Source organism: Danaus plexippus, chromosome 6 (assembly GCF_018135715.1).
Source record: "Danaus plexippus chromosome 6, MEX_DaPlex, whole genome shotgun sequence".
Classification (NCBI taxonomy): domain Eukaryota; kingdom Metazoa; phylum Arthropoda; class Insecta; order Lepidoptera; family Nymphalidae; genus Danaus; species Danaus plexippus.
Window position 1 is genome coordinate 6,612,825 of NC_083540.1, and position 21,886 is coordinate 6,634,710.

General features: G+C 31.4%; 3 protein-coding genes and 1 long non-coding RNA gene across 5 annotated transcripts; 3 read left to right on the forward strand and 1 right to left on the reverse strand.

Moving 5' to 3' along the window:
- Nucleotides 1-368: 368 nt before the first annotated feature.
- Nucleotides 369-3,427, forward strand: LOC116779161 (nucleoside diphosphate kinase 7). Its single transcript, XM_032673342.2, has 8 exons — nucleotides 369-530; nucleotides 602-882; nucleotides 950-1,111; nucleotides 1,181-1,379; nucleotides 1,447-1,692; nucleotides 2,035-2,148; nucleotides 2,953-3,108; nucleotides 3,198-3,427. The coding sequence occupies exons 1-7, from the start codon at nucleotides 528-530 to the stop codon at nucleotides 3,091-3,093; spliced, it is 1,146 nt and encodes a 381-aa protein (XP_032529233.2). The 5' UTR covers nucleotides 369-527; the 3' UTR covers nucleotides 3,094-3,108; nucleotides 3,198-3,427.
- Nucleotides 3,428-4,904: 1,477 nt separating this feature from the next.
- On the forward strand, nucleotides 4,905-16,091 carry LOC116778779 (uncharacterized). Of its 2 annotated transcripts, none has more exons than XM_032672802.2 (11): nucleotides 4,905-5,257; nucleotides 7,230-7,474; nucleotides 7,844-7,998; nucleotides 9,819-10,018; nucleotides 10,542-11,067; nucleotides 11,163-11,321; nucleotides 12,847-13,043; nucleotides 13,303-13,466; nucleotides 14,098-14,301; nucleotides 15,103-15,270; nucleotides 15,564-16,091. In XM_032672802.2, exons 2-11 carry the CDS (start codon nucleotides 7,378-7,380, stop codon nucleotides 15,986-15,988), a joined length of 2,295 nt encoding a protein of 764 aa, XP_032528693.2. In that variant the 5' UTR covers nucleotides 4,905-5,257; nucleotides 7,230-7,377; the 3' UTR covers nucleotides 15,989-16,091. The 2 variants fall into 2 exon arrangements, with proteins under 2 accessions (XP_032528693.2, XP_032528694.2); XM_032672803.2 differs by lacking the exon at nucleotides 4,905-5,257 and adding an exon at nucleotides 6,906-6,922.
- Nucleotides 7,229-8,501, reverse strand: LOC133320851 (uncharacterized). The gene is made up of 2 exons (XR_009753965.1): nucleotides 8,436-8,501; nucleotides 7,229-8,160 (listed from the first exon to the last, which is right to left on the reverse strand). It is a non-coding gene; the product is annotated as an uncharacterized LOC133320851 (long non-coding RNA).
- Nucleotides 16,092-18,569: 2,478 nt separating the features above from the next.
- LOC116778737 (bromodomain-containing protein 4) lies at nucleotides 18,570-21,120 on the forward strand. Its single transcript, XM_032672749.2, is given in 4 exon segments — nucleotides 18,570-18,979; nucleotides 18,982-19,120; nucleotides 19,123-19,453; nucleotides 19,560-21,120. Coding segments are annotated over 4 exon segments (2,214 nt in total). The 5' UTR covers nucleotides 18,570-18,658; the 3' UTR covers nucleotides 20,983-21,120.
- Nucleotides 21,121-21,886: the final 766 nt, after the last annotated feature.

Here is a 21,886-nt window from a genome sequence, read left to right on the forward strand (position 1 = left end):
TTAAATAAGAATTTAATTATTTGAGGATGAGAATCGTTAAATAGATTTAAAGGAGAGAATGAAAGCTCTATATATATATATATATATATATATATATGATTTTACGTAGCTACTACGTAACTACATTTAGTAATTGAACAACTGAGATATTTTACCAATATTCATAATTTTATGTTACGGATTATATTTATATAAGTTATCAATCAATATTTTTAAATTATAAGTCTGAGGAACTTTAAAATTTAGATATATTATATTCTCCTAATAGCCCGTCTGAAATAACATTTCCTTTCCTTTACAATACTTTCTTTTATACTGAACGATTTTTTTTTTACCCTTTTGACGTATCTTTTGACATTTGACTGCTGACAAGTTTATATGGTATAGTATTTAACGGTTTTGTTCCTAGTTCTTGTTTACATTATTTTTAAAAGATAGTTTTTGTTGCTATAGTATTTGGTAAACAGTTTTTTAAAGAAATGCTATAAACTTTTTATACGTGACGCAATCTGCGGATTTTATACAGAATGGTATATTATTGATATACTTGTTAATATATAATATTGGTTTGGAAATATGTTTACTTTAATAAGTGTTTCAGGAGGGTGCATATAGAGACAAATATTCTTTTATCGGTGAATGGTATGACAACCAGGCTAGTCTCATTCGAAAATTTAATATATTTTACTATCCAACTGATAACACAATAGAAATGTTCGATTTAAAGAATCGCAAAACATTTTTGCGGCGAGTAAAAGTGAATGGCGTTACCTTAGATAATTTTTATATTGGATCAACTCTACTTATTTTGGGTAGGATGGTTAAAATAATTGATTTTGCTTGTGAGGACACGAAATCAAAATTGCATAAAGATTTGGAAATGTGAGTTATATGTAAAAATACTGTACTAATAAAATATATAATTTTTAAAGCTCTTGTTCTATTCTAGAACTTTTGTGATGTTAAAGCCACTGCCTACAAACATAGCTGGGAAGGTTGTAACATATTTTTATGAACAAGGTTTAAAAATAACTAAAATGAAAAAGAGTCGGCTGACATCGGAAGACATCGGTTTCATTTACAGAAAACAACTGACAGATCCAACTTACCCGTGAGTTCATTTAATAAAAAAGGGATGTTGAAATGAGACTAAATTAATCACTTATCATTTCGTTTTTAGGTTTCTAGTTGAACACTTAATAGGACAATTGGTTTACGGATTAGAGTTGGTTGGTAAGGATGCTGTCGAAACATGTGTCAAACTTTTAGGTGACAAGGATCCGTCTAAAGCTGAACCTGGCACTATTAGATCACTCTATGGAACTGATCCTGTCAGAAATTGTGCACACGCCTCAAGTGACTTAGAATCTGCTGCAGAAGTAAATATATAAATGGGCTAATAACTTTTATATACAAAACGCATACTTAATAATTAAACATTTTTAGAATATTGAATATTTTTTTCCACCACCACCGATGACTTCCATTCGGTTGCGTCTAACAGCTACTTTGTCCAATTGTACACTGTGTATAGTCAAACCTCATGCTATAAGAGAGGGTAAGCTGGGAGCTGCCATGGAAGCTATTGATGAAGGAGGCTTTGATATTACTGCATTTAACATGTTCATAGTTGAGAACATTAATGCTGCAGAATTCTATGAAGTCTATAAAGGCATTGTTCAAGAGTATAAGGTAATCGATGCTCACAAATATATAATATAATGAGATCTAAGATTTTCGCGAGTTTTATTCATTTAAATGAAACTATTTTTCGGATTCTGTCAGTTGGCAACTGACAGACATTCACATCTCGTCTGCCCGTGATCACGGTTGCTGAAAAGTAACCGAAACGTCGGGAGTATGTAGTTTTTTACAAAAATAAATCACGCGTAGTTTATCCGAAAAATACTAGTTTCATTTAAATATATAATATGTTTTTAATTTTTTTTATTACACAATTTCTCTCAGACAGCTTAAATGGCATTAATGTTGTATTAAATGTTGTTATATTATAATTTAATTACTTGTACACAGGGTATGGTGGAGGAATTGGCAAGCGGGCCTTGTGTTGCCATGGAGATAGTCGCTAAAAATAAAAATGTCAACACTGCTGTGGAGTTTAGGAAACTAGTTGGCCCATCAGATCCTGTTAGTATTATATGTGTCAAGCTAAAGCAAGTCATATCCTTGGGAAGTCACTTTGACATTCCTAAGGTGTTTTAAGATAAACAAGCTCTTGATAACTAATTTAAAATAATGTTTATAAATGTAATGAGTATATTGTTTTGTTATGGTTTTAAATTAGGGCTTAAAAATAAATACATGTCTAAAAATTATAATATATATATAAACACTTATAGGGACATGAAATAATTGTTCAGTAATATTTTTTAAATCTTTTATTCTTTCTTTATAATTTAAAATTTTTAAAATTTAAAATAGAAGATAGAATTTATAATTTAGAGATGAAAAATAATCAAAGACTTACAAAACTATTTCCTATTTCATAAATAAAAATGTATTTTTAAAGAATTTCAAATAAAATACTAATATTTATTTATGTTTCAAATAAGTATTTAAAATAATTTACATCTCTGAACTTATAAATTTTTGTATTTTTATAAATTCACTTACATGTTATAGCATAAGCTGTTCCTGTCTTCTTTTTGGTTGAAAAAAAATGTAAATATTTATCATTATATGTCGTGGTGTTGTCGGTCTGTCTTAGGATATTTATATCTTGTGTATCAAGAACAAGCTGGGCCGAACTATTGAATTATGATAGATTAAGTTGTATTGGCATGTGTTTATTTCCTATGTCCTGTCAATCATAATTTAAGGGGTGTTTAGTCTTATTGTTAATGTGAGGACTAAACTTTAAACTTGATTAATGATAAAATTCAATTAAATAATATGTTATTTTAGAAAATTTATCGACATACTTTCCTATAGGAAATCGCGAGACTGTTACGACCGCACACATTGAGAGCGAAATTGGGCAAAACAAAAGTACAAAACGCTATTCACTGTAGCGATCTCGCTGAAGATGGTTTACTTGAAGTTGAATATTTCTTCAAGATATTGGAACTTTGAGTTTAGTGATTTATGGTAATACGTAATTAACTGCCATTTTGTTACACAGACATATTAAATGATTTCGAAATGAAATACAAAAATAAATACTTATTCTTTTACAGAAATCAAACATATATATGAAATTAGCTTTATTTATTCAAGGAAATAAGTTGCTCACCTTCAAGACAACAATTACCTTACTGCCGCATCATTTACACGTCCGTGCTTTTTAATGAACGCAGTGAATCCTGATAAATAATAAATTATATGTAATTGACTATAACATTGAAGCAAGACTGACTAGCAGTGTATTACGGCCTTTATTTGATCTTAATAAATTACTTTTAAACCATTAGATAATTCTTTTCTTTCACACATGATTTGAAAGTATATTTTGGATTTTGTGTTTTGATTCGTAGCTGAGATTCTAAGGTAAGGTAAGGTAAGCTATAATAAATTCTGTTTGGATTCCTCAGTTAAATGGCATAACATTTGAATGTTACACGAAGTCACGTGGTACAGAATATCAGAATAAAGATGGCGCTGCAGCTTCGTAACATCTATTTTTAAAACGAATTAATTATTTATCTTTATTGTTATTATTTTTTATTATAGTATTTTTATGGTATTTTTTTTCATACTAATTTTTATAGCAATTAATTTATTATATTGCGCTGGTTGCTCGGTTTTCGTTTATTTAGACATTAAACATGATACTTATACTATGCCATCAAGACAAACCTAAACATATAATATTTTTAATTAATTAATTATTAAAATACGTAAACTCATACATACGTACATGTTAAAACCATAACCCTTCTTTCGCTTCAACGCAGTAGGGAAAATAAAACAGTGGATTGTCTCAAGTTATTGTCGTGTGTGTCATGTCCTGATTACAGACGGTATACTTTATATGTTAAGAAAACAATTAATAGATTGAAACAATGATAAAATTATAATAACAGTCTAGAATGGAACAAGTTTAAAATTTAAATTGATTCATTAATGCCATGATTAAAAACCACAGACTACTAAAATTCGTAAAGGTTTCTTAAACACAAAGAAGTTATTACAATGTGAATTCATAATTGTCGATACAGATTAAAACTTACTCAAAAATAAGGAATAATTTCAGTTTCTTTTCTTCAGATGTAACGTATATATATAAAATGTGAAGGATAAAGTAACAATTGTGTCTTTGTTTACTTAATAAAAAAATTTGATATATGTATCTTCAAATTTTATATCTAAATTTTTTTTATCAAAAATTTCAATATTAAAAAAAATATATGATAGAATATTCTTTGAGTGGTAGAAAATATTGTAAACACCCATCTTTCCACCGTCTCATTATGCCCTAAAAAAAAACTTCGCACATTTGTTCATAAATGGGTTTTATCAGTATTTACTTAAACAAAAAAATAGTGACGTTTGTGTGTAACGAAAATTATGATGAGGTTTTATAAAAAAATTACACGCTTCGTCGAAAAGCGAAACATTAAATACACTGTTAGTTGACATAACTTATCATTTTTCCTAAAGCAACTGTGATAATGTCTTAGGTAGCTGATAAATAAGCCTTTTGCGCTTAGTAAATGTGACACAATATTAAAAGTGGCATCGTATAACAAACTGTATTTTGAAATGTTGTGTTGTGTACAGTATACTAGAAACTAGAAAGTTATTAATAGTATCAAAATATTTTAAAATTCAACATGTACAAACCGGCTTGTATGAGGTTTAAAATGTTTAATAATAATTAACGCAGTGTTGCAAAAACAGACTCAGTCTTCGGTCAATCGTCCGTGTATACAACCTTTCGCCGCTGTCAAACTGGGTCCACTTGTACATATATACGATGCACGAATGTTATTACCGTGACGTAAACTGACGGCCGAGCTTGGAAGTTGGAGGGCTGCAGTTGGCAGTGTCGCGCAAAACTCTTTAGGCCGGCCACGCGTGCGAATCGGATGCGCCCGCGCACCTTTCGCTTCATCCATCTAAGGGAATAGGACTAATGTGTCGACTCTCGTTTATATCGAAGCTAATAAAACACGTCAGTCTTTAAAATTGAAAGTGTATGAAAACATTTAATCAGTGATATTTTGATGATTTGGTCATAAATATTTCATCGAAGTGAGAAATTTGACGATAAGGTTTTTTTTCATTTGTTATTTGGGTGAGTACAACATATGAATTTCGTTTATTTGAAATAAAATAACTTTTAAAAATGTTTCTTAAAAAAAAGAGTATCTCCCACTTGAAAATTTCTCGAAAATTATTTCAAAATTTATACTGATCAGCAGATAAAATCTCTTGCTGTATAATAATCATAAATAATAATAGAAATGTAATATAGATTTAGATCTTTCCAAGACTTGCGTTACGAAACTTTTTTTAAGTTAAGCTATGTAGGTTTCGTTTACGTAAGTTTATAAGCAAATTCTATTGTAATATCTTCCCACGATTATAGATTAAGAAAATATTTATATTTTAAGAATAATGTGAAAACATTATAGTCATTATTTTAAAAACAAAACGTATTTATTTTATCTTTGAAATGTAATTTCCAATATTTTTTTAAAGTTGGCCACTAGTCACAAACATACTTTACGGACTTTCAATACAGTATGTTTGTTTTGTATACTCCGAAGGCTTAAGGCACGTATTTTACATTTCCATTTATGAACTGACAAATATTTATATGTAGAAAAAAATTGCTGGTACGTGATTATTTGTTCTGTTTATACTTAATAATTTTTTTACGTGTTAATTATATACAATTGTCGTAGTGAAGAGAAAATATTATGTCCGTCTGCGTAATTTTAATTGATTCAATTTGTTATATATATAGGTAATACAAATAATTGTGACTTGCACGCATAATGATAATAGAACAGAAAAATATCGCTGTAAGACGTCCCTAGTTAAGTAGTGTCGTGTATAATGTATATTGCATGCAACTAAAGAATGAGATTATTTGTTTTATACCTAAATATCATGTAAAAGATGCTATTGTCAAAATTTTATGTTGAAAATATGTATGTAAATATCTGCAAAACAAATCTTTGTGAACGCGGTTTTACAAAAGCAGCTATTGTTTGAATGTTTAATCTTTAGTGTTGTACCATTTCCTTTAATTTCTTTAATGAAAGATAAATTTGTAAATTAACTATATTAAACGTAAATTATTATAGTACAATGAAAATGTATAGAAACACGAATATTCTTTTACAATATAAGTTTTTTATATATGAGATTTCGTTAATTAAATAAACGGATGTAGAATTTTCAAAATATTCTTCTCGTATACTAAGACTAGTTTTTTTTTTAATTTAATAGAGAAGTATAGACAATTTAGTTTTTTAGTACCGTTATCGTTTACATTTATGGTAGAACAGATGTATTGATATGGAGTACACATTCAGTGAATGGTAAATTTTATTAGAAATGAATTGAATGGTTTTGTACAACAATTTGATGTTGTGTCAGTATTTCTGTTGTTGTAGTAAAAATAACTAGCGATTGAGAATGCAACAGCAAATTACGAAATTAATCAAACGTATTATTTTGCCTTAAAAATACGATTAGGGTAAATCTTGGCTTTATGATTTTTTTTGTTTTCCCGAATAATAAAGCAGTTAATAGTCATTTGTGTGTGTTTTATACTATAGTGTACTCAAAATATTGATAAAATCACCAATTTGATATTACTAATGAATCCTACCATTAACTTATTTATCTAAACGGTTGAATTATTAAGCAAATGGGTTGTTAATTATTCTATTATTTTTCTTGTTTAGTTAGCGGACGTCTTAGCCAGATTAAACAACCTTTTTTGATGGTTCGTTTGACTAGTATACATTTTTTTTAACATATTAGTGATCTACTTTCTTTTCCAAAGAGCGTATCAGAACTAAAAAAGTAAACCGGTTAGATTGGCTGATTTCGGATTGTATTATAAGTAAAAGATACCAATTGCAAAATTTAAGTCATTTTTATATTATATCATTGATTACTTCCTTTTAACCTCGAACGGTAGCATACTACAACAGTGTTTACGAATGTGGGCAATACCTACTCGTGAAATATGTGAAATTTTTATTGATGTTGATAAGAAGAAAAGAAGTTATTAATGTATTTCATTGCAGATATTAACCTAAACAATACATTTCCATGAATCAAGAGAGACGGACAAGTTGCATATATGCGGGAAGCTGGATAACAAACAATTTTCCAACCTAGGACATTGACTGTACTGACAGAATCACTCACAGAAGTTACGTGTAATATAACAAAATGCAGTTTCTTAGATTATTTTTCACACGGATCACAGACGATCTCAAACAGAAGAAACTAGTACCTTTGAAGATTCTATTTTTTATGCATGCATCTAGTGAGTATACAAATAAGTTATAAACATAATGTCGTTATATGCCAAAGGTTGCCAGTTGTTGGTACAACGATCACAGCTATTGATTATGCGATTCGTGTCTGTAGCCTCAATATATGCGTATTATATAATGTCATCTCTTAGATTTTATAAAAACTTTAAAAAGAAGTATTTAATTCTGTCGTACATTTGTTGTTTGTTTCTATAACTTTATTATGTAACGTAATTTAAGAAAGTTTTTTTTCTCATGTCATTAATTTGCCTAGTTGACAATCTATGTATAGTCTTACACATGAGTTGTAAAGCTAAATCCTTTACCCTTACGATATGAACTATTTGTCTATATTGTTGTTTAGTAAGTAATGTTTCCAGCTTTGTTCGTACTCTATCCCTATTTGACGATTCACATGCGAGAGTTGGGCATCAATGTGGAGGAGACTGCAATCATGTCGGCTGTGACCCCTGTCGTCTCAATCATGATGCCGCCGCTCGCTGGCATGCTGGCTGATAAAATAGGAAATTTCAGGGTCAGTAATACCTATGCTATTAACCTTATTTTTTTTCTTGTAATTTCGTCAGTTGCTGCACATTATTGCAATGTTCGTTAATTTTTTTTCCCTCATTGTCACGATCCGTTTCATTCAAGCGTACTTCTTGTTTACATTTCGTCCATTGTTATGTGAGACTTCCTACGGAACAATTAACATTTGTAGAAAAGGAAATGTTGTTCACTTGATTGACTTTTACTAGTGATACAAGGGCGATATATCACCTAAATGAATTACGTATATAAACAACATCATAACGACATCTAATTACTCTTAAGACTTAAGTCCTAATTAAAATAAACTTAAGTAACGAGATAGACTAACGAACATTACGATTCAATAACGTATCTAATAACGAATCAATCTTTAATGCCGCGACATTAATTCCAACCAATTCCGTTTACAATGACATTTACCTTGTATTGTTGGCTTAATTCGTCTCTATACGATGCGACTGGACACGGTGCGAGTGCGTCACGACGTCATCCCGGAAGTTCCTACGATACTTATTAGTGTATGACCACAGACGTTACACATGATTGATATTGTGTTTTAATATCAATAGCAAAATTAACATCTTAGTTGTTACCATCTACAAGTTGTGCAAATGTTTATACATCATGCAGATATAAACAAATGTGAAAGTATGTGTGATAAATGGAAATTTCTTATCTTTTGATATAAAAACTTAGAATTTAAATAGAATTGTGGGACTGTTTTTGTTTTCATCTCTCAGATTACATGTAAGAATCGGTATATATAAAAAAATGTTTTTCGAACTCACATAGGTACGTACTTTTTCACTCACCAGAGTGGATTTATCGAATAGATCTAAAATAAACAACCGTTAGCACAGCGATGTGGCAAAAAACTATAAGCAGATATTATTTATTATTTTTGAACCGCATTAAGGGATTGTTCATGTTAGTCAATTTAAAATCAAAATATCGTTGATATTTACAAAATTATTTTTTTCTACAAACAATTTAGTACAACTTGGAGACATAAAATGTTTGAATTAAATATTTTCTCTATAACATACACACAGACTGTAACGAATTGATCTTATTTAAGCTGACGTTGGTGAATCCTGTAAATTACTTTATAAAAAAGCGTTTCAAGTACAATTATATTGTATTAATAGTTCACGGTGTCTGAGCGCCATGGCGTGTTGTGTCGCCATTGTAGCCAAACACGTATCAGTCCGGAAGAAAATAACACTTGAAAACGAACGATTATAATCATTGTTCTTAAATACAGTATCCTGTTTATTTGAAGCCAGTAATTTGCGGTATATAATTACAAACATTACATTTATTACAGTTTAGCGTTAAACTGTGTCATTATTTGGACGGATTTGTGGCCGTAATTTTGACAATTCTATGTAACCTTTACATTACAAGGTCAACGTTAACAAAACAAGTACATTTCCGATGATAAAATTGACATAAATGTGAACAAGAACATGTTTTGAAATGACATGTGTATATGGTTTAAAAAACTCGTTTTAATTGAATTAACTAATAGGATTCCTATTATGTACAGTTCCTAGATCGTCATTTGATATATATAGTAAAATGCTACAAATTGTAAAAAAATATATAATGGTTTATGTTATCTAGCTCGTCTTTTAGAAATAATTTAATTTAAATGTAGTCTTGTGTTTCTTCGAGCGTATTTAATTTAAGGTATGAACAGACTAAAAAAAATCCTTCTTAGTAGTAATTTTTTGTTTATAGTAATTTTAATATAGTTTTTGGATCAATGATTTCTTAAATAATATCAAGATTATGTTTTAGTTGCTGTTAGCCTTGTCTTCGTTGCTGGGCGGGGCGTCAGCGTTGTTATTGTTAGCTGTTCCTGTCGGCCGAATCACTGTCACTTTTCCCCCCCAAGTGGATCTACTACTTTCTTGCGATGGAGGAAATTTAGCCCTTGAACAGGTCCGTGATTACCCCTGCCAGCCGTTGCATCCCTACGCCTACGACGTTAACCTTACGTAAGTGAAATAAAGCTTGTCTTACTATGTTACAGCTGATAAAGATCTGTCACGATCATATTGCAAGAACTATTATATTATACTACCTCAAGAAACCTTAGTATCAATTTATAAACTACAGTGCATATGTGTTTTAAATTTTTAATATATTTACAATTCTAGTTGGATTTGTAAGAAACGACCTTAAATTTACTAAGAGTACTATTTACAAAGTGAAGAAAAGAATTCGAATAAGACAAATAGTTTCTTATTTTGAAATTTATATGAGACACTTGCTAACAAGGAATTTTTATAGAATTTGCTAATGACGTTCATTGTAGATCCTAGTATTTTTTTCTTAGGTATTTTAGGTATTTTACCTGTTACATTTTTTGCTCCTGTAATAAATGCATATATATTATATTATCAGTTATTTGAACACAATCGTTACAATACAAGTAAATTTAATGTTAATATTTTTTTTTGGTTTCTATTAAATCCTTCCAAGTGAAAGCGGCTAATGTAAATATCTTTGTTTTCACAGCGTTTTATCGTGCGGTTTTGTTTGCGAATTGCCACATGGTATTTCGTCGGAGGATATTAACTCTGTTGTCCGCGCAAACTCCTATGACGTTAATTTGAAATCACAAAATGAATCACAAAGGCTTTTGTACCGTAACACAGTTTCTTCACTATTGTCACAAACCGGAAGACCCGTTATAGACCATAGCAACTCACGCATAATGACGAATGACGTCTTCTTTAATTCTACACCTACAAACATAACTAAAGACAGAGTATTTTTCCCTACACCAAAATTGTACGGAATAGATTGCACTTATGATGAGAATAATGCAAGTTGTAGCTTTGGTAAAGAAGATTTTTTCAAAGTTTCGGAGACTGATGGTATAAAAGAAACATCATATAAAGTTAGAATATCTCACGACATAAAAGAAAAACCGATAGAAGTCCGAAATTACTTGGTGAACGCAATCATTTTACAAAACGCTACGGAAATGGAAGATTATGGTGGCGTTGACACTACCACATGCAAAGATAATTTTGCTCAGGTGATTACAGTTTTTAGCCTATCTGAATATGTACGCTACGTTTATCGCAAAGCGCTCAATCATTAAGTGCCGCTATTAACAAAAGTGTCTTGCAGATATTGAATGGTGATTCGGCGTATGTGAAAGCTGCGTCGCAGAGGATGTCGAAGTGTTCCGTAGCCTGCGCCGCACGGACTCCGAGGACGAGTCTCTGTGATAACGTTCAACAAAAGCTTGAACTTGACCCCACTTTTACCTTCTGGGCTTATTTGGCTGTGAGTGGTTCTGTGTAAACATGTGTAGGTCACAATAGCAAGAAATATATGGACTTGCCTCGTACCATAGATCATTGGACAGATGTAAATTTTGCCATAATTTCAATTCACAACCGTACACATCCGATACGTTGATAAGATGATTGGTTGGTAATCGTCACTTAACTCGATAATGGCGAACTTGGTATTCTGCGTCTTGACCCATTGTCACCGTCTCACGTCGTTTGTTTGACACCATCGTCTTGTGTTACAACATTTAAATACTTTAGTTGAATACAATAAATTAATATCATTGAATACTTACCATTCTAGTTAAAGTAATCTTATCAGATATGCAAACAATATTTTAATATTTAATGTAAACGTAACTCGTTTGGGTATCACTATTAACATACTTATTACGTATCTTCTATTTTTGTAGTATTTATATAAATTATGTTTATGTATTTTCTATACTTAAACTATGTCAGAGACGTGGTATAACAATATTCATGGTCATAAACGCCGTTGCCTGTGAGCGTTTTCCATGGACTTTCGTTGTCACCATTCTGAGATGTTGTTTATCCATCTTAGACACGTTGACTCCTTAGCTAGATCTATTAACATTTTTATTTGCAAGCTTTTAGTAATATATCTGTAAAGTTTACTTTTAAAACGAAAATTTTAATGTTTCCAGAGATTGATATAGCAATTCTGATCCCTTGACTTATGAATTGTCCAAAATTTTAAATGCAAATTTCCAAAAAAATTTTCGAGTCACTTCTAAAATTCGTCGATTCTAATGAAGTGGTTATCGAAAAACTCGAAATTATAATAAAAAATATACATTTAAAAACGGATCTTCTATATTCTTAGAACTAAATTAGAAAGTATAATTCATTAATAAGGAACGATAGGTTTGTTCGAAGACTTCTGAGAATAGCAATACTATAAAATTAATGTCTCAACAGTCTGCGCGGGTTTATTTATTAATTAAGCGTTTAAATTATTATTAATATCCATTGAGTTACGTAGAATGAATGTCATTAATTTTAATGCTATCAATTCGTAGGCTGTTTGGAAAGTTTTTTAAATAACAAACACTTATATTCATGGAGATAATAATTGTACTTAACTCGTAAGCTCCGGGCTTGACTTAGTATTTCGTAACCCCTGACTTGTGCAATCGCAGCCTTGTCCCAGATTTTCTTGATTTGTCAGCTTCAAATAGACTTGCATATCCATCTTATTAGTTTAAGAAATTCTGGTGGTAAATTTTCAACAGATTATCGTGTGCTGTATGCGAGAAGAAAAAATATTATAAAAAAAAAACGCCAGTTCATTTCATACATTAACTTATTTATAAATAAAACTATGAATTTTCCTCATATTTTATTTAACAAAAATTATTATTTTAGAAACGTCATCGTTCTGAGAATTTTTATTTTTTTGTGCTTCAGTTATTAAGGTCGATAAAAAACTATTAACAAGTAACTCCGTACTATTTTTAAATACATAATCATTTATTTGTTTAATATGTTTGTAGGTCCGGGTGTTTATTGGGATCATAGGAGGTACATCTTTCGCGATGTTCGAAGGAGCGGTTATTGCAATCGTAAGGGATCAAAAGGCAGATTACGGTCTTCAGAGAGTATACGGAAGTCTCGGAGGGATGATATTTTCCCCTCTCTCTGGACTTCTCATAGACTACGCTAGTAGAGGCAAAGGCTACACTGACTTCCGGTAAATAGAAATTGTCATTAAATTAATGTATAAATTGATGCTTGTAAGACTGCATTTGCAAAGCTTTCCATATTTTGATATATTTAGATTCAAAACTGTTTGAGACCTAGTCCAATGATTATTATGACTCTATTTATACAGTATTGTTAACAGTTATGAAAGAAGTGGTTAAGCCAATGTGTTTAACGACTATTTTATACTATTATTATTACTATTTATACTTTTAAAATGTACTTATGATAATGAACACATCTTTCAGACCGGCTTTTTATCTGTATGCTGTTTTGAAAGTTCTATCGGGTGGTCTCATGATGAGCATTGACCTTCAGTTTAAACAGCCCGCACAAAACCTTCTTGCAGATGTCATATCCGTGTTTCGTAACATAGAACTCGTAGTACTTTTTATAGTATGCTTCGTTATGGGTAAGTAAATTAATACCTACAACCAACAAAGACTTCGTTCTTGTACATTATTTAATTTTATTTTGTCTGTGACGTAAATATAATTTAGCCTTATCTAATTGAAAGGCTATTTGATTTTATATTTATATTTTGTATGAAGCTTTTATTTCGTTAAATTTACGTTCATTCACATAATATATTTTCGACTGGAATGAACACGTGACATAAGCATTTGTTTCATAAATATGAAAACAATTTTGAAGGTCATTGAGCTCCAATTTCAACCGTTTCATCAAAATAGTAATAAATAATCTTTAACATTCTTTGATAATAGGAGTTTATTTACATATGCTATCCATATTTAATGTAAAATTATTTTGTTATCTTATTATAAAATTCACATTTATTCATTACAATTAATCGAAAGTGAACATGTACTATAATCGAACCAGTCTTAGTAGATTTGGTCTTAAATTTACAGAAAAAAAAAAAACTTATATTTCTTGAAACCTTGAAGGCTTTCGCTTCTGAACTAAATAAACAAATAAATAATTTTTAAAATTTGTGAACGAAATTAAACTTATAACGAAACAGTAGTAAACATTAAGAATTATAATGTATTAGAGATTTACTTTAATATCTCGATTTTTAGGTACTGCTTGGGGTTACATAGAGAGCTTCCTATTCTGGTTGCTGCAGGACTTGGGCGCGTCTCGCTCACTCATGGGCGTCACGATCACGGTGGGCGGCGTGGCAGGCCTGCCACTGCTGGTTCTATCCGGACCTATCATTAATAAACTGGGTCATGCAAATGTACTTTTCATCGGATTCGTCTTCTACGCTATACGGTTACTCGGTATGTTAAAGAACTAAAATAATTTAATTAATGTCTTATTCCCTACGTATTTTTATAATGCTGTTAGGCAATATAACTATAATAATATAGGAAAAGATATTGCAATAAAAATATCACGAACGTTTCACAATTCCTATAAGGATGTAAAATTATAATTGGTTGTTGTAATTAATCTGAATACAATACATACGATATTACTCGATAGGGCCAAGTTACACAACGAATACCGCAAGAACCAAAGGTCATTGAAACATTGGTAGTTAGTTTAGCGGCTGCAGTCCTGTACACTCGAATGTACACTGAGGATTTTAAAGAGACGCATTCAATTCATACTGGATTTTCCACATTCTTATACTAGACCGCGTATAATTAATTCTATGGATTCTTCTCGCACAGTGTATGCGTAATGTTTAAGACAGCTAATGTTATTTATGGTTTGTTTTCAATTAAAACTTAAATGACAGCCCTAATACATTAATAAAAAAAAATCTCTCTCGATTTTATTATGATAAATATAAGGAACGTCATTAAGATTTACCATAATGTAATTTAAAATAATTCACTCGTACCTCCAAGTACGGCGTAGTAGAATGTTTTAAATAGAAAATTAACACACACCAATTGTAATGACTGTGCACTTTAAGAATTAATAATATTTTTAAACAGATAGATAACATACAGATTCGTTATTTTTTTATCATTTAAGTACTCTTTAATAAATTATAGATTTGAATTAACAAATATTCCATCATTCACTAACAAGTCGGTTTTGAAATATCTTAATTTCTTATGAATCATTAGGCTACTCGCTGATCTACAATCCCTGGCTGTGTCTGATCTTCGAGGCTCTGGAGTCTGTGACGTCATCACTCTCTTTCACCGCGGCGGTGACGTACGCGGCGCGCCTGTCCTCAACCACCACGGACACGTCAGTCCAAGGTCTACTAGGAGGACTTTACTATGGAGTCGGTGAGTGTTTTAAGGGGTACACAGATGTATGACAAGTTACAAGCGGCAGCTGGCAATTGTTCGACTACAGCTGCAGCAGAACACAGTCGACAAAAACCTCTAAATACAGTTGTAGTCAGATAGCTAAACAAGGTTAAATCATACATTAAAATGATTTCAAAGTTGCTTTACAAATACTAGTCCTATGGTTAGGATTATATATTTTTTTATTAGTTTTCATCTATTCCTATACATACCAAAAATTTGTCCATTGCACCTTGTTTTAAATTATATGCACAATTTTTTGTTTTCAGGAAAGGGTGCGGGCAGTCTCATTGGAGGATATCTAATGAAGTTCGTGGGTACCAGACCGACGTACCAGCTCTTTGCTATTGGTACATTAGTGACCGGTTGTTTCTACTATCTTTTCAATAGATTCTATATCAGGAAGAGATCACGATGTGACGGCGACATCTGCAAGAAGAAGACCGAAACTCTTGACATAGAGAATCGTGACGGCGCTAACAAGGAACCAGAAAAGCATAACTCGCTAGATGTCGACACTAGAAACGAAATGACAAAAAACATGGCGATTGGCGCAACACTTAACCTCAAAACAGAGGTGACGCCGGTAAGCTTCAACACAGATGGCGCTAGTGACGTTGGATTCGACAACCACGCGTTCAACGATGACGAGAAGAAGAAACTCGCTGCTAACGACAAAAAAGATTCTGTCTGAGCCGTTGTGATATATCAAAGAATACAGATTTTTTTTAAGTGACATGAAATCATATAATTACATTGTGACATATTTATTCGTAATTAAAAGTTTAAAACTGTGATGCTTCATTGTTATTTTAAATTTTATAATACAGAGTTGTCTTAGAAGATTAAATAGATTATTAAAAAAAAAAGAGTATCTATTAAGGCATCAAAATTTTAAATTAGTATTAAAGTCGATTGATAACGGCATTCAGAAGAATTATTCGTCTTCATTATTATGTATTCTAAACAGCTGTAGCCTGTAGATACATTTTTATAAGTCACATATCAATAAGTATAGGATCGAGCCCTGACGTAATTGTTTGAGAGTTATAGGTTATTCCCGAGTGTCTGTGCGACATGGCCAGTGTGTAACGTATATCCAACATTTTGAGTGCCTTTTACACAAGGTAATGTCAAAGGTCAATCCCATAGAGATGATAGAGAATCGCGATGAAGATGAAATTTTTATTAATGTTACTTTATTGAATTTAAAATAATACTAGATTCTGTATGACTAATTTTTATATTCAATGACAATTGATGCTGAAGATAATTACTAAATTACAAAAATTGTATATTTTTTTTTAAATAATAATTTTGATATTGTACCTATTTTATTACTAATGTTTATTCTTTTGTTTGCGATGTCTGTATACATCTCGTTATAATACGCTTTCGTTATGACGAGAGGTTTCCATGATTGGTACAACAGAAATTTCTTTACCTTCTTCCAATTTACTTCAATAGCAGCTGATCAGAAATGTTATGTTTTGCATTTTTATGATTACTATAAAAGTGCAAAAATTACAGTCAGTCAGTTTCCAACTTTATTTAAGATTGTTCTAGGGTTGAGAATACTTATTTCATGTAATTCTCCAGATTGACTGTGTCATTAAGTTTTATTTGTTTGTCAGGGATAGATTAAGAAGTCGAAATTAACTTGTAATTTCGTATTACGACCATGTTGTTAAAAGCTACTTTATTGTTATAATATAAAAGTACCGAAATATATCTTTCATTGCCTCGTTAAAAGTTTCAGGAGTTATGTGATTTATACAATCCATTATGGTATTGTTACAATAATAGGTTCCTGAACAAACCTGGTCGAGATAATCTTGACCTTATTCTGTAGCGAGCAGAATCAACTCTTGTTTAATAAGCTATTCATGTCTACGTTTTGAATTATAACTATCTATTTTATGGACGTCTCTTTAAATAACTGAACGACAAAAAAATGAGTTTTATTTAAAAAAAAATATATATTTTTTATATAATATTATACATACTACGTTACCTATTTAAGCTTATCTATCTTATCTTATCTAAGCTTTTTTTTATTTTATTCCTATTTCATGTTCAAAATTTTATACGAACGAAGTTGTCAAGACCAAAACAACGATTATTTCTGTGAAATAAATTACCTGTTCTATATGTTTATCAGATTTTTGTTAATTAAGAAACGTTTGACAGAAATTCGTTTGATTATCTGTCAAACGATAGAGATTCAATTCATACGGAACCGTTAAAAATCTTTATAATCCGATAAAATAAAGGATAGCTTTCAATTTCAGTGGATGTTAAATTGTTTCAAACGGTAACGAAACAAACGTGGGGGTAATTCGACATATTTTTTTATTTACTCCTTTATATAACGAGACCAAATCAAATATCAAATAATAGACAATGATAACAACATTAAAGGCGATTGAAATTACATTTTAACATGAAGTTAAAATGATCCGTGTCCTATAAAATGATTGTACGATAAAATGAAATTAAGCCAAGGATGTGTTTCGCTGCTTTGAGTATTCACAGACAGGATGTTCCGAATTATGTAAGCCTATGTTTCAATTAGTTTTAGAGTCTGATACATTAATTATATCATTACAAGATTGTGGTGATAAAATATAACAATATTAAAAGCGTCAGACTCTCGTGTTCCAGGCGGTTTAAATTTTTGTATTATTTGGTAGTAATAAAAAAAATAAACTATCATAAAAGGTTAACCTGATGACGGTCTTTAAAATATTTTCGGAGAAGTTCTGACTTAAACGAAACGTGAAAATCCTGTTAAATCTCACAAAATATCATAATGAAAACTTAAAAGTGAAAGCGGTCTGTATTTATACCAAACTTAATTAAAAATAACGTAATATTATCCAGGTATATATTATGTAAATATAAGTTGGAGATTTTATTTAAAAATATTAAACCATTATAACACTGCTATGTATAAAATATAAAAAAAAATTTTACTCTCTTTTATTCATAGATCAATATAAGATAGAAATATAGTTTAGGACACCAGTCAATGGTCTGATTACCTAGATCTTTAGGAAAAAATGTGAAACATTCCACATTTCATTACATTTTAATAATACTCGTGACACTTTCTATAGTAGTTCAAGTGACATTGATTATTCCGCTAATAGTGTAAATTGTAACCAGGCTCCGTTCATCTTATTCGTGCTTCAGGCGTCCTACATACTACATAACCGTTATAAATTAACATAATTTTCGTTCAATTTGACATTTCAAAACCAATGCCTATGGGAGTCATTTCATCTATCTAACATTTACGAGCCGGGAACCGAGTGAGACACCTGTTTCGAGCGTGGTACACAAATGCATAAATAGTTTCAAAATGAAACATATCATTTTAATTTTTACTTTGCTCGTGTGTTTTAAATATAAAGTGGAATCTGTCAATTTTCCTAAACCTCGAGTTTACGTGGTGACGCCTGCAACGCATCATTTTCAAATCGACGAGGCTAAGACGGCTCCTTTTTACTATCACAAATGGATGAGAAGAATGGATACAGGAACCAACGCGACTACAGCAGAAACTATAACTACAACTACCACAGTCCCTCCGAAGGTTTTGACTCCGGATCTTATATTTGCGGAATTCGAATCTGATGGCAAAATGCATAAATCTATAAGGAAGTTATTGGAGAAAGAAAAATAGTGCCAAAGTCTACATCTATGAGCCCGATATACGTACCCGAAGAACAGGATGAAGGAAGCCGAGTTGTAAACTATGGATTACCGGTTAAAGTTGATAATGAAAAGAACGAGAGGCAAGAGAACACTTCAAAAATACGAAACCTACATTCGACCGTGACTTCTACAACAAACCTCAAGTTCCGATCTATATACCTCCTCGGACTTTGCCATCAACAACAACAATCTCATCAACAACTTCCACAACCACGACTACCGAATCCCCGGTCAGTGTTGAAAATATTTGGCACATAATTGATAGTGAGAAAACTAAACAACAGTCTAATGATTGGAAAGAATTGTCGTTTGATGCAAATTATAAGGATGAAGAAAATGTGCCCATAAACGATAACGATAAATATAAAAACGATGAGGATGATCGTGATGACAAAGATCAGGAAGACGAAGATATTGATGACAACTTTGCTTTACCAGGGTAATTCTACTTTAATTATAACATTACTTTAAATGCGATTAGTAAAATTATTAAAAATCTATAAAATTTCTAAAAATATCATTAATGTATTTAATCTTGTCTATAGGTTTGCAACAAATTCTGGAAACGGAGCAGAAAATGAATCTAGGGCCATCCGAACTGAACAAAATATTAAATTTCCCTATATAAATCTGAAACCTTTTCAAATGAAATCAAAGAACAGCAAAGGAAGTAACAAGAAGAAACCAAATACGTACACAAGCTTAGATCAGATAACAGACTTAAAGAATCCTGTAAGAGGTGAAGTTCAGGACACCGGATATAATGGACAGCAAATTGATCGTTACAATCCTGCTCAGCCTTATTTACCACACAATGAATATGGCAGCAAGGTGTCAAAACAATCAAGTCCTGTTGCAGTTCCGACAAGGACAACCTCTAACTTAGTTCCACCACCTCCTCCACCACCTAAAGTTTACGGTGATAATTTTCCATCACCAGTTAGCTATGAATCATTCCCACCCTATGCACCCTCACCTCCAGACTTCGCCCCAGCGCCAGCACCACCATCACAACAATCACCACCTACTACAATCGAACAGAGTATAGATGTCTCACCAAATTTGGATTCGGATAGTGGCCCTCCTGATACTTCTTCCCAAATGGATATTGGATATCGTTATAAACCCCCAACAGATAGCGATAGCCCTATGATCAATATGGGATACGAGTATAGTCCACCCGCACCTGCACCTCCAACATCACATTTTATACCAACTATTCCACCTCCAAAGAAACAATTCAGTGGTTATAATTATAATAAGCCTGCAGCGACAGCTGTTATTATGCCACCAGTCGATGATACACCGGACTTTAAAGGGTACCATTATAAAAAACCTGAACCAGTAAGTGATTACATGCCTCCAAGTTACGGTGCTCAGCCAAGTTTTGAATCACATGATCCAAAGCCACCTGCCCATGATTCTGATTACCCGGAATTGATATTTAATAAGCCTCATGGGGACACAAATATGCATGACGACGGAATGGGAATGATGCCCCCTCCACCAGACACGGACACTAAACCAGACAGTTATGGCCCGCCTTCGGATGATCATGGCTTTCCGCATGACTTTCCTACAGATTTTAAATTTCACCACGACGTCGATGATCACGTCCACGACTTCCATTTCCACCACGACGACCACACAACAACTACCACTGAAACACCACGTGTGAATAGATTCAGTTATTATTACCTAGGCAAGAAGCTGTACTATCTGCCTTTGTATTTCAGCGTATATTTCATTGTTTACGTAGGTGCCTTAATCATCAAAGCTGTTTTGCGTCATAAAATTGTTTATCCAAACAGCTGGAGGCCGAATACCACCACCGCGACGTTCTTCACGAAACGATCAGTAGACGAATATCTGTCCAACGACAATTTACATAACATAACCCACAGAGTGACAAGGGCGCTGGCGGAAGCAGCAGAAAAATACATGGATTCTAAGACCAAAACTGATTAAATGACGGATATATATTTTTTAAATAATGTATATAGTAGTATGATTAGCTGTTAACTAATCGTTGCGGACTGGACATATTTAATTGCTCAACTAGATATTATTTTGTTATTATAATTTAAATTTTAAATATCGGTTCATTATCGCAACGTTGTATGTTTAAAGTGAAATAAAGAATTTGAAATAAAGGAAAGGCTTGAGTCATTATTTATTTATTTACGTTTAAAATATTCCTTAAAATTTTAAATATTTCCGAAGTTATAAAATTAATTATACAAAATGATTATTGCCTGGTATTTAATGCTCTGTTATGAATAAACCTTAAGATATTGTTTTATCCTACGTGGAAATAAGGAAGGCTCAAACTCCGGCTGAAGTAAAATGGGATTAGAATGAAAATATTAATTATTTTTATACATTCATTATTAAATAAAAAAACTTTTTTAAAAATATTTTTATCTGATCTGCTTATAATTATTTAATATATTTTATATTGCTTATTTTTTTAATATATTACCGAAATATAAATATTCAGTTTCTGGAAATATATTAGTAATAAGAATTCAAATTACTGAACGAGATACGCACAGAATCTCTAATTCATTTCCCCGAAGAAATATTTCTATTAAGTTAAACAGATGTTTTTTTTTTATCTTGAATATTATAAATATTTTATTGAATTATTGTTTTGTATCTTAACAGTAACAATTAAATGATTTACATGATAAAACAGCACGAGTTAGCGTAGTAAAATTTTAATAATTGGTTCACATAGACGGTGAGATTTCAAAAAGGGTTCATCCTAACAAAATAATTGAAATGCAAATAAATTTTAATGAATGTTTGAATGAATTGATTAAGCAAGTAATTTAAATGAATACTCGCGAATTTCTTAGATCTCATTAAG

Bases quoted from the DNA above. Each gene is read 5' to 3' on its own strand.
- LOC116778779 (XM_032672802.2), top strand. From the start codon at position 7,378: ATGCAGTTTCTTAGATTATTTTTCACACGGATCACAGACGATCTCAAA. The intron at 7,475-7,843 runs GTGAGTATACAA...TAATGTTTCCAG, and splicing joins ATTTTTTATGCATGCATCTA to CTTTGTTCGTACTCTATCCC. The intron at 10,019-10,541 runs GTAAGTGAAATA...TTGTTTTCACAG, and splicing joins GCCTACGACGTTAACCTTAC to CGTTTTATCGTGCGGTTTTG.
- LOC116779161 (XM_032673342.2), top strand. The intron at 1,380-1,446 runs GTAAATATATAA...AAACATTTTTAG, and splicing joins ACTTAGAATCTGCTGCAGAA to AATATTGAATATTTTTTTCC. The intron at 1,693-2,034 runs GTAATCGATGCT...ACTTGTACACAG, and splicing joins GCATTGTTCAAGAGTATAAG to GGTATGGTGGAGGAATTGGC.